Source organism: Squalius cephalus (assembly GCF_949319135.1).
Source record: "Squalius cephalus genome assembly, chromosome: 9".
In the NCBI taxonomy this organism is placed as follows: Eukaryota; Metazoa; Chordata; class Actinopteri; order Cypriniformes; family Leuciscidae; genus Squalius; species Squalius cephalus.
This window is the reverse complement of record NC_137130.1, coordinates 29,583,421-29,595,708: the sequence shown is the minus strand read 5'-3', so window position 1 is coordinate 29,595,708 and position 12,288 is coordinate 29,583,421. Positions and strand designations below refer to the sequence as shown.

Genomic DNA, 12,288 nt, shown 5'->3' with positions numbered 1-12,288 from the left:
TCATTTATTTTTGTTAAGGAAAATACAAATGACAAAATACTCAAACGTAATTAAATACGCATTTCAAATACATGCCCTTGCACAATTCACCGCGCGAGTGTGAAGCTCAACTTCCATTGATGAACTTCGCTCTGCTCCGCGCATCTTCGAAAGCGGAACCCCACGCAATTGTTACACACACAAAAATAAGAAAATAAAATAAGAAAAAAAAAGACAAAATACACATCGCCACGCGGAATGAGGGCTCGCGCAATGATGAAGTCATTTTTTCTTTCCCGCGTGCACCTTCATGCTCGTGAAGAAACGGTGAGTAACCAGTCTAATATCATGCTTAATTAGAGGAAATAGGCCTACTTCTAATCTTTGTAGTCTTCAACATAACGGTGACTTAACTTCTATGATATTTCCTGTTCAGTTATGTCCCACATGGACTTTGATCTGACTTTGAGGTCAAATGAAAATCAGGGACAATTTTTACAATGACATACCGGTAGATGTTGTTTGTTCAAGGCCAAGTGCGTGTGTGGTTCAGGTTCTTACATTGTGGGGAAAAAAATGTCATTTTTGTGGTCCCCATTAGGAAAACAGATTATAAATCATACTAAATAATGTTTTTTGAAAATGTAAAAATGCAGGAAGTTTTCTGTGAGGGTTGTGTTTAGTGGTAGTATGACTTAGGCAATTATGCTATGTGGCTAACGATATGTGTGTTCACAGATCTTATAATAGTGTTCTCCTTCAGCTGACCAATATTTAGGGCCCAAGCATGGATGGTGTGAGGACCCTATTGGAATTGCTCTGTTTGCAGATTTGGACTTGTACTTCAGTTATTTCTCAGCAGATGGCAATGTTTTCTAAAATGTTTAAACTTGCTGTTTTAAGGTAGGCTAGGCACATACTATGGAGCCTGTGAAGTCACATGTAGGAGAAAAAAAATCCAAGACCCGAAAATCTGTGGCAACAGTTTTGCAATTCGTCACCTCAGTCCTGAGTCACAGATTCTAAAATTGGTCTTTCAGTTTTTTTAAATCGTGACCACGGATTAATAAACTGTACACACAAATTTAAAATCTGCGCTCAGATTTGTGAACCATACCTTCGTTTTTTTAAAATCCGTGATTTCAAATCAGTTTGTAGAGAATGTATACGTGAGAGAGTGATCTCAACTGATCTTACGTTATTTAGCTCGTACTCCAAGCATTACAAGCACAGTGACTATGTCTATTTCTGATATATATATATATATATATCTGACTATCTATTTCTTGTGCGATGGATTTGGTGGTTGACACTAGTTGGTCTTAGGATGTGCGTTGACCTCAGAGAGCCAAATAAAGCAGTGATTGTGGACTCTTTTCCATTGCCACACATGGTTCTACTGTTTTCTATGTTTTTTTGACCTGACTAATGCTTACTACCAAGTTTCACTCCATGAGGACAGTCATGACCTCACAGCCTTTATTACTCACTACGGACTGTTCCATGTTTGTCGTGTTGCTTAGAAATTGGCTTCAGCGACTGCAGAATTTCAGAAGATGATGACCACTGGCTTATCAGAGGTTGAAAATTACCTGGATGACATTATCGTCCACGGACGTGACATGTATGCATGACTAAGCACTTCAAGTGGTCTTACAACGACTAGAAGCTGCTGGCTTGCTGTTAAATAAAGACTAGTGTACTTTCCGGCAAACCAGCCTGCTGTTCTTAGGTCATACTGTTTCAGCGTGACGGCCTTGGCCTGCGTGAAGGCCTTCTTCCTGATGAATCACGTACAGGCGATTCAAAATGCCCCAGCTAATTATCTGTCACGTTTGCCCATACCTGCTTCTCCTGCAGATATTCCTGTTGCTCCAGCTCCTGTTGATGATTCTGCTGCTTTTCTATTTGCTGCCTGTAATTCTCTGTCTGCCCACTCTGGCGTGTGCTTCTTGTCCTGCTTTAAACAAACTTCGTACACAGATTTCCAATAGTTGGCCTCCTTCTGTCATGGAACGGCAGGACACAGACAGGTAGAGTATATACAGAGGTTTATTTAAGAGCACTGGATCGACAATGACAGGTAAATAGCAGAATTGTAGATAAGTTGAATACTGTATGTAGTGGGAAGTCTGACAGAGTCTCTTATCTGAACACAGGAATGAATGATGGACCGAAGAGACAGCGTGATAACCAGACGGGATGATGACCAGACGAGACGGGGAACCGGAGAGACTGGATGAGGATTAGATGAAGGACAGGTAAGTAGACAGGCTGGTAGAGTTCGGTTTAGGTAGCGGGTAGAGAGTCGGGTAAGTCTGTGTAGTATAGACGAGACCAGACAGTGAACTGATGGAGGTGCTGAACATAAGTAGTGGTGAGATGATGAGTGCAGAGTGCAAACAGGTGGTGAAGGCAGGTTCCGACAATCAGAACTCAGGGGATTGTGAAAGAGTGGTCGGAGTGAGGATGTCTGGTGCTGACAAGGGTGTATCCGTGACACCTTCACTCGAGGGACTGGATGTGGAGTTGTTTTCGAGTTATATGTGCGTCTGGAACTGTCTGTTTTGGACCATTTAATTTTCCAAGCTCACAGCTGATTGCACCTGCTGCTCCTCGATCTGTGCTGGTTTCACTCTCCATAGTGCACAAAGGACATCAGGGAGAGGTGAGAACCAAAAAACACCTTCATGATCTCTATTGGTGGCCAGAGATGGATGCTCAGGTTCATGATGATTTCTGCTACGCGTGTCAGCTCAATGACAAAACTGTCAGGTTACAACCCTTCTCCTCTCCAGCTGGTGCCGCTGCCAGATGGACCATGGCAGAAAGTGCCTGTGGATACAGTCGGTTGACACTGCTGCATCTAACTGCAGGTTTGCTATAACATTAACTGATTATTACAGCAAATGCCCTGAGGTCTCCTTTACTCACACTGTCACTATGGATTCTGTGGTTTCGTTTCTGTCATCAGTCTTCAGCTGGCATGGAATTCTTTGATTGTTACTGATAACGGTGTTCAGTTTTTGTGTGGAAGGAAGGAATATTCGTCACCATTGTTCCTCTCTCTATTACCTGGCAGCTAATGGTGCTGTAGAGAGGTTAACCATGTGCTCAAACACACTGTCCAAATGGCCATCCAGCAACATCAGCTGTGGAAACCTGTGCTAACTTCTTGCAGGTGTACTGTGCCACTCCACATGCTGCAACTGGTACTTCACTCTTTCAGCTCCTCAATGGCAGGCGCACAAAGCAGTCTATTTTGCCATCTGCTCCTATGTACTCCCCAACTGACATGACTGTTCGTCGAAGGGTTACGTGGCTGCATCACAAAATTAAAAAGTACACTGATGCTATGCGGGGTACTCACACTCCTTATTTCCAGGAGGAGGATAAAGTGAGGGTATGGAACTACATGCATGGGATTCACAGAAAGTTCATAAGTGAATTGTATTGTGGACTCCTATTTTGAAAAGGAAGTCAGAACTGTTGATGTTGAACCTGAAGTGTTGTGTAATGACGAAATATGTGCGAGAACGGAAGTTATGAGTAAACAAGTCTTGCTTTATTGCTGTTTACTAACTCCTGACACATACCACAAAACTCGGATTTGGACCTGACCGCTGCATGTTCATTTTGGCATTGATAGGGTTGCCATAAAACGCATAATTCAGAGGACATGAACAGCTCAGAGAAGAAGGTAATGGGTTGCCATCTCTTAATTACTGCATGGTGTGAATGCAGCATAATCTTCTTGTCTTGGTTCATGAGGAACTGTAAAAGGTGGCTGCTGTTTGTTTGTGCCGCTTGATGACTGTCTACAACTCTGCATAGAGTCATGGATCGTGTGACGTCTACGCAAGCAGGTGTGAGGAGGTATGCAAATACATACGTTGACAGGCAGGTAGGACATCTTATCATTGTATTCAGACTGAATGCAGTAATTGGACAAAACATTTTTTGGTCCTGAGACTTCCACAGAAGATATATGTACATTTTTTTTTACATATTTAGACCACTTCTATTATTGATTGCTATCAGGATGTGGATAGAGTTTCCTCCAGTATAACAAAAAGTGTATTTATGTTCCTGTAAGGAATTCCTACTATGACTGTATCCAATTTTTGTCCCTTTAACTCGTACCATACATCCTCTTTGTATGCAACTTGAAATTAAATGAAATAAAATAATGCATTTTTAATAATTTATTCATAGTAAGAAAACAAGGATAATGTTCAAGTTTTAACAATATTCAGATGTTTGTTTTTGGAATATTGACACATTTATTTACTTATTTTGAAAAATTAGAAGATTTGGATTGAATACGGCAAATTTCATGGTAACATTAAATGTCATTATCTTCAAATATACAATCATCAAAAACTTTCTGGGAATTCTGGAATCATAAATATTACAGAACTGAGCATGACTAGTAATATTTCATCAGATAGAAATAGCTCTTTGTGCATTCAAATAAAAATGAAGCTGAATAAAAAAATGCTATAAAATTAAAAAGGTAAGAAAGAGCCATGCAAATTCATTAGTGAAAAGGAATGCAAACCTTTTCATATTTCTCTCAATTATCTGAGTAAACACGGTGGCATTGTTCTGCTTCTATTGCATTTATAAATAATGTTCTTCTCCTTCAATTTCTGTGCAACACGTTTTCTTCTGAAAATGTAGACACACCCAGATACTAGAAATTGTACCGACACCTGATACCTGCTCTGTTGACTCACCAACATGTCTTCATTATTCACCTCATCATGAGCCCAACCAGTTTCATTCTAATCAGCTCCAGAGTAACGGCTAATTAACTATGAGCAAATATTAGACTAGTACGTGGTATCATAGTTTGCTAGTCTAATGTTAGCTCAGATATTTGATCAATCTAAAGCATACAAATGACCTATAAACAATAATACTGAAGGGAACAAATAAAATAAAATTTGAACTTCCAAAATGGTGTGGCTTTTTCCACAGTAATAAAATACAAGATAAATGTACCCTTGACTACACCTTACACAATGTGATATAACAAGACATAATAACATGTTGTGAAATCTTTATATAACCACTTGTATTGGATGTCAACACCCCAGCTAAGTCTTCATCGCTACAGAGCCTTCCTTTTTTAAAAAATGTAGTCTAAAAGTGCTTTGTGCCTTTGCTTTTTTATTTTCATCAGACAGAGGTCGATGTCTGCCATTTTATTCAGACCCCAGATCTTCCCTTGAGAGCACAATAAATGAGAAACTTTGGCACTGTTTATTTTGCCAGCCGCTATCTGAAACAAGGACAGCAGCAACAGCACAGTCTTCTGAGAGGGTTCTTCTTCTTGTATCTGGCAGCCGTTGTGAACTTCTCTTTTGAGTCTGATACATAGTCTTGTGTCTTCTCCACATTGGCTTGTATGTTCTCGATCTGGTGCCCTTGCTCTTCCACCAGCATGAACACATCTAGAAAGAGATCTCTCAGGTCCTTCATGTTGCTTTCCAGGTTCAGGAGCTCTTTGTGGCGTTGCTCTATCTCTGAGAGTTGGGCACGAGTGATCTTTGCATCGACTAAGATGTTCTCATTGAAGATCTCCCACTTGCCCTGCTCGATCATGTTATCCACCTCCTCTTCGGACACCTCACGACCCGAAACCTCCAACTGCCGGATGATAAACTGCTTGCATTTGTCCTGCTTGGCCAGGATCGCGTCATTGTGTTGTCGCATTACTTGCTGGAACTGGCGGAAAAGGGCTGCGTGTTGGGCCTTCTGGATACGGGACGTGGCGTTGTCCGGGCCCAGCTCAGCCTCGGTTCGCTTGGCCTGCTTGGAAAGAGCATCTAGCTTTTTATTCAGGCTCTCGGCCAACAACTTGATGTCTCGCGTCATGCTACTCTCCTTTTTCATGATGCTGAGGCGCCTGATGGTGGCCATAAAGTTTCTCTGCTGCTGGCCAAACTTATTGACTTCAGAGTTCAGCTCCTCGATGCTGTCACGGATGTTCTGCGCCTCCTTCAGGAAGTTCTCCAGGACAGGCTCCTCCTCAAAGATCACGGCCTGCAGGCCTATCAGCGAGGACGGGTCCATGTCCTCCTCCTTGTTGAAGGCGTTGTTGTCCTGCATCTTATCACTGGCCTTCATTCGCTGACGCAACTCCTCCATGCGGTCCTTCATGACTGACCTTGATGGGGAGCAGGTCAGATGTGCTCTTAGATTTGAGTGTTGAATGTGTGTAAAATTTCCCTCTGCTTCTCATACCCTGCAAATAACCACAGAAGGCATATTGAATCACTTGTCTATAAACAACAAAACATTATTGAAACATTATGATTTAAAATGTACTTGAAAAAAAAAAAACCTTTTTAAGTTTATAGCCTCGTAAAAATTGTGTGTTCCCCAATAAGCAAACTCTAAATAATCAATTTTATATTATATTTCATTTTATTTATATAAAATCAAATTTATGAATTTTAGATCAAATTTTTTACATGACCGTGTCCCCTTAGGGGCTCCGTACAACATCAGGGTGAAAAAAATAGTAATGACAGAAGTATTCCTTGAAGATTTTTAAAAATATGCTAACTATTTTTGTATACTGCAATTTTTTACTTTATTTTTGCAGTTTTTACTTTATGAATTATACAAATATTTAGAAATGATTTATATTTGAGTGTTACTGTTAACTTATTAGTATTTATTATCACTAACATTATTTATATACTATTATAATATTTATTAATATTTTTAATAAGCTTTTTTTTATTTTATATTTTGACTTGATTTTGTTGTGTTTCTGTCATATTTTTTAAATATTTCTATTTAGCTTTATTCTCATTTCAGTTTTAGTTTGTAATTTAGTACTTCAATTTCTAATTTTCTTTTATGCTTTAAGTTTTGATTGAATTTGTATATTTTATCTTATTTCAGCTTTATTTCAATTAATGAAAGCGATTTTTAATATAGATTTAGTTTTAGTTGATAACAACACTGGTGTGTGATCATGTGTTTTTCTAGTAAAATCACAGACGGAGTTTCACATTTTTGTCAGATGCTTTTCCATGCATTTTGCCTTCAGCTGCAGCTCTCGTGTCAAAGGAAGGATTAAACGAAGGCCTTGATTCCAAACCTGTGCAGTTTTCCCAGTCCACATTTCACTTCTGCACATTCATCACGATCACTGTAATTTATAATGTCTGTTCTGACACTGTACAGAACATGATATATGAGCATTCACAGGAGTTTGCTTCTAAATAACTCACTGACTGGCTTGCTATACGAAAAGTAAGAAGCATGACTGCTGATGTTTTTATCCTTGGTCTAGCCTGCTGGACTGTGGTTTTGGAAAGGGAGCATAATGCCAAGGGGTGGGTATACCGAACTTGTCTGAGGAAAGTAAAATGGAGCACTCCAAATCACTGACTATCCGGTTACTAGAGGGATTTTACACAGGACAGACTGCAGTTGCATGCCTGTGTGAGAACAGCCCACCCAAGCTCCTTAGGGAGAAAGCTTATGAATATAAGAGTGGCTTTTGTTTTCTGCAGGACATTAATTCTACACACATTAATTCTACTGCTTTGCACAACATTCTCTAATCCAGTCTTCAGCTTATGTTTGTTTACTGAATTTGCTGTATTGGATCAGAGGTGCCTCTTTATTTGTTTGAGTCTCTTTGCTCTCTATAAGAACCATCAGTTTATGTTCTACAGCTGATATGTTGATACGTTCCCACTCTGTTTACTCCTGGAACATATCTCAGGGACAGGGTATAGGTTTATTTTTTGAAAAGTCTGTATAGACGCATACATTGAAGCTATTGAACATTTACACCTTAATTTCCCACGAAAAAAAAAAAAGTGTATCATTTAGCCTACATGCACCGAATAATAGAATATTTAATTACTGGCCATGTGAAAAACTTGTAGTGTACTTAAAATCCTGAAAAGTATGTATATACACTCACCTAAAGGATTATTAGGAACACCTGTTCAATTTCTCATTAAAGGGGGGGTGAAATGCTATTTCATGCATACTGAGTTTTTTACACTGTTAAAGAGTTGGATTCCCATGCTAAACATGGACAAAGTTTCAAAAATTAAATTGTACGTTTTGAAGGAGTATTTCTGTGCCAAAAATTGTCCTTCCGGTTTGTCACAAGTTTCGGAAAGTTTTTTTCGAGTATGCGCATGTGTGACGTCAGATGTAATGGAATTTCCTTATACGGGTCCTAAGGGCACTTCTCCGGTAAGATCGCGCGCGCGCGCGCACTCGTACACCAGAGCAAGAGAGCGAAAGCAGTACCTCATCTAAGCGCTCTGCTCGGCTTTAGGGAAGTCAGTGTCACCAAAGAAGTGGGTTTTTGGTTGCCAGGGCAAGACAACCCTGCACAGATTCCCAAAGAACCCAGCGTTAAGGGAATAGTGGATGCAGTTTGTTTTTCCGGGGCAAAAACGAGTTGAGCAAGACTGTTTCCCTGCATTTCGACGATGATTGTTTTATAAACAAAGCCCAGATCACGGATTTGCAGATCGTCTAATGCTTAAGGATCGAGCAGTCACAATGATAAAGGTCCGCAGTCATGCGTTGGAACCGCAGGCGGTGAGTAAAACTTGAACAAATGTCTCTGTGTGTTGTTAACGTTACTAGCTCGGCACGTTAGCACAGCTTTAGCACATCGCCCACACGGCCCGCCCCCAGCCGCTCGGTTTTTTCCGGAAAGACTCTGTACAGTCTATCTTTCACTTATAAATATAATAAAACTAAAGACTTTTTGGAGATATGAACGATGCAATACTACTCTATAGGTACTCAAGATTAACAGGAGATTGAGTGAAAATGAGCATTTCACCCCCCCTTTAATGCAAATATCTAATCAACCAATCACATGGCAGTTGCTTCAATGCATTTAGGGGTGTGGTCCTGGTCAAGACAATCTCCTGAACTCCAAACTGAATGTCAGAATGGGAAAGAAAGGTGATTTAAGCAATTTTGAGCGTGGCATGGTTGTTGGTGCCAGACGGGCCGGTCTGAGTATTTCACAATCTGCTCAGTTACTGGGATTTTCACGCACAACCATTTCTAGGGTTTACAAAGAATGGTGAAATGAAAAGGGAAAAACATCCAGTATGCGGCAGTCCTGTGGGCGAATATGCCTTGTTGATGCTAGAGGTCAGAGGAGAATGGGCCGACTGATTCAAGCTGATAGAAGAGCAACTTTGACTGAAATAACCACTCGTTACAACCGAGGTATGCAGCAAAGCATTTGTGAAGCCACAACACGCACAACCTTGAGGCGGATGGGCTACAACAGCAGAAGACCCCACCGGGTACCACTCATCTCCACTACAAATAGGAAAAAGAGGCTACAATTTGCATGAGCTCACCAAAATTGGACAGTTGAAGACTGGAAAAATGTTGCCTGGTCTGATGAGTCTCGATTTCTGTTGAGACATTCAGATGGTAGAGTCAGAATTTGGCGTAAACAGAATGAGAACATGGATCCATCATGCCTTGTTACCGCTGTGCAGGCTGGTGGTGGTGGTGTAATGGTGTGGGGGATGTTTTCTTGGCACACTTTAGGCCCCTTAGTGCCAATTGGGCATCGTTTAAATGCCACGGCCTACCTGAGCATTGTTTCTGACCATGTCCATCCCTTTATGACCACCATGTACCCATCCTCTGATGGCTACTTCCAGCAGGATAATGCACCATGTCACAAAGCTCGAATCATTTCAAATTGGTTTCTTGAACATGACAATGAGTTCACTGTACTAAAATGGCCCCCACAGTCACCAGGTCTCAACCCTATAGAGCATCTTTGGGATGTGGTGGAACGGGAGCTTCGTGCCCTGGATGTGCAGCAGCATCCCACAAATCTCGATCAACTGCAAGATGCTATCCGATCAATATGGGCCAACATTTCTAAAGAATGCTTTCAGCACCTTGTTGAATCAATGCCACGTAGAATTAAGGCAGTTCTGAAGGCGAAAGGGGGTCAAACACAGTATTAGTATGGTGTTCCTAATAATCCTTTAGGTGAGTGTATATATATATATATATATATATATATATATATATATATATATATATATGAAATAAAAAGTGTACCTAAAGAGAGGTCCCTTTCATGACTGTTTCTTTTTTTGTTGTTGTGCTTTTGTACACTTATTTCAATGTGTTGACTAACATACTAAAGCATATTTATAGTACTTGATTATAATTTTAACTGTAGTGTTTTATTCAACAATACGTTTAAAGTTAATGTATTTTAAATGTACTAAATTGCAACATAAATGTACTAAATTAATAAGTAATGTGTAATTACAAATATATTTAAACATGTGACATTCAAATGTAATTAAAGCTGACATTAAAGTATATTTCAGTTTACCATAAATGCTCATCAGTACTTTCAGCGATACAATTTATCCATATTTCAAAGACAATAGATGTAATTAAGAAACTGTATATAAATATGTAGTTAAGTGGGTCAAAAAATAAAACGTTCAACTAATTGAACTTAATATAAATTTACACTATAATGCATTTCCATTCAATTGCAATTAACATTTACATTCAGATTACATTCAATATATCTTTTAAAGTATATTATCATAATGATATATATATATATATATATATATATATATATATATATATATATATATATATATATATACACACACACACACACAGTCAACTTCTCTTTTCCATAACTACATTGAGATCTTCCATTGACCTAGAGAGGGCTGAAAATTTTATATAAGAATATTTTATCTGAATCCTGGATATAATGGTTTCTCCCTTCTAAACTGATCAAATAAAGAGACCAATTACCTGTTATTGCTTTTAATCCCTGGAAGATTGAATATTGCTTCATTTCAATTTGCCCAGATTTTTTGTCAACACTTTTATCTGGCCACGGACTTGTACAGTAGGATCTAAGCCGGACCTGTTGAAGCGTTCAGAAAGTCCTTGGAATTCATCAGAGGCAATTGCAGCTTCCAGGAACACAAATATGTGCTAGTGCGAGTTTTCCCTCCGCTCCACTGGTGTCAGTTATGTCTATCAAAGAAAAAAACACACAGACTCCTGGGAAATCTGGTCAAGCCAGTTTAAAGCCACACCCCCAGTCACAGTTAGAAGTCTGTTTGCCCAATGGAGGGTGAAGCTTGTTAGGCAGAAGGAGTGTGGATGACGTGATTCAGAAAGGCATTGAAAGAACACGTGCAGTGGACCAATCGTTGCCTTCACCCTCGGCTCCCTCTATTGTGTTTAAGACAACAATGAGATCAGGAAGCTGCTTAAATTATTATTGACAAAGCCTTGAAATCCTGAACTACATAAACATGTGCCTATTCTAAAGCCCTCATATTGTATTTATTTCCTAATCATTTTCATTTTAGCACAATAAGGGTTAGTAAAAATAAAAAGAATGTCATTGGCTGGTTTTGCTGCTACATCACGTTATGGAGGAAGGAGGATTGTATGGGTTTGACAGTTTGGCAAACCAGCTCTGAAAGTGTTGCAGGATAGTGTTATAAAGCAAACAGTGAGAGAACTTTTAAGAAATTATACGTTTATCTCTGTAAAGCTGCTTTGAAACAATCTACATTGTTAAAAGCGCTATATAAATGAAGATGACTTGACTTAACTGTTATTTCTGTTTTTAAATATTTAAATGTTTTAAAGACAGTAATGGATATAGGGGCCTACAAATGTATTTAAACATGTTCAGATAGAGTGATTAGTTAATTGGGTTAAGAGAAATGTTTTTCAGAACTGATACACGATCGGGTCAACAGAATGACTCACACAATGATCTGTGTTTGTCCTCAGGCTGGTGCAGGAAACAGAGCAAAGTGACACATCTGCGGGTCGCTGTCCTGAGTAAAGCCTGTGACTGAAGATGCTGCTTGTAGATGTAAGTGTCTACTTTTTTAATCATTAATAATTGTTGAATAAGCTATGCATTCATTTTTGATAAAAAACAAACAAACAATTGTATTACATTATTTAGAATCTAATGAGAATCACCACCAGAAAAGAATGAGACATTATGGTATATAAACTCAGCAAAAAAAGTAACATCCTTTTTTCAGGATACTGTATTTTAATGATCATTCTGATTCAGATTTTTTGTCAAGACATTACTACATCAGTTTTAGACCCTTACTGAATCTCTGATGATTAAAACGGTTTAGAAATACTATGTGCAAAAAAAGGTGCTCCTCGAACATGCTTTAGATTGGGAAAGTTTTAAAAGTGATTGTTAACAAGTATCTGAGTCTTCAAAACAGATTAGCTACAGGCCAC

General features: G+C 39.1%; 2 protein-coding genes across 2 annotated transcripts in view; one reads left to right on the top strand and one right to left on the bottom strand.

Moving 5' to 3' along the window:
• Nucleotides 1–2,490: 2,490 nt before the first annotated feature.
• Nucleotides 2,491–12,288, top strand: part of cln5 (CLN5 lysosomal BMP synthase) — a 56,366-nt gene continuing 46,568 nt past the window's right edge. Inside the window, exons 1-2 of the mRNA XM_079880738.1 lie at nt 2,491–3,883; nt 11,812–11,896. The gene's annotated coding sequence lies outside the window, so the exon portion shown is untranslated. The remainder of the gene's footprint in view (nt 3,884–11,811; nt 11,897–12,288) is intronic.
• On the bottom strand, nt 3,525–12,281 carry stx19 (syntaxin 19). Its single transcript, XM_079880739.1, has 3 exons — nt 11,788–12,281; nt 10,810–11,037; nt 3,525–6,232 (listed from the first exon to the last, which is right to left on the bottom strand). Exon 3 carries the CDS (start codon nt 6,145–6,147, stop codon nt 5,263–5,265), a length of 885 nt encoding a protein of 294 aa, XP_079736865.1. The 5' UTR covers nt 6,148–6,232; nt 10,810–11,037; nt 11,788–12,281; the 3' UTR covers nt 3,525–5,262.

What these genes read in the sequence shown, in the direction of transcription:
- stx19 (XM_079880739.1), bottom strand. Translation starts at nt 6,147, where the DNA reads ATGAAGGACCGCATGGAGGAGTTGCGTCAGCGAATGAAGGCCAGTGAT.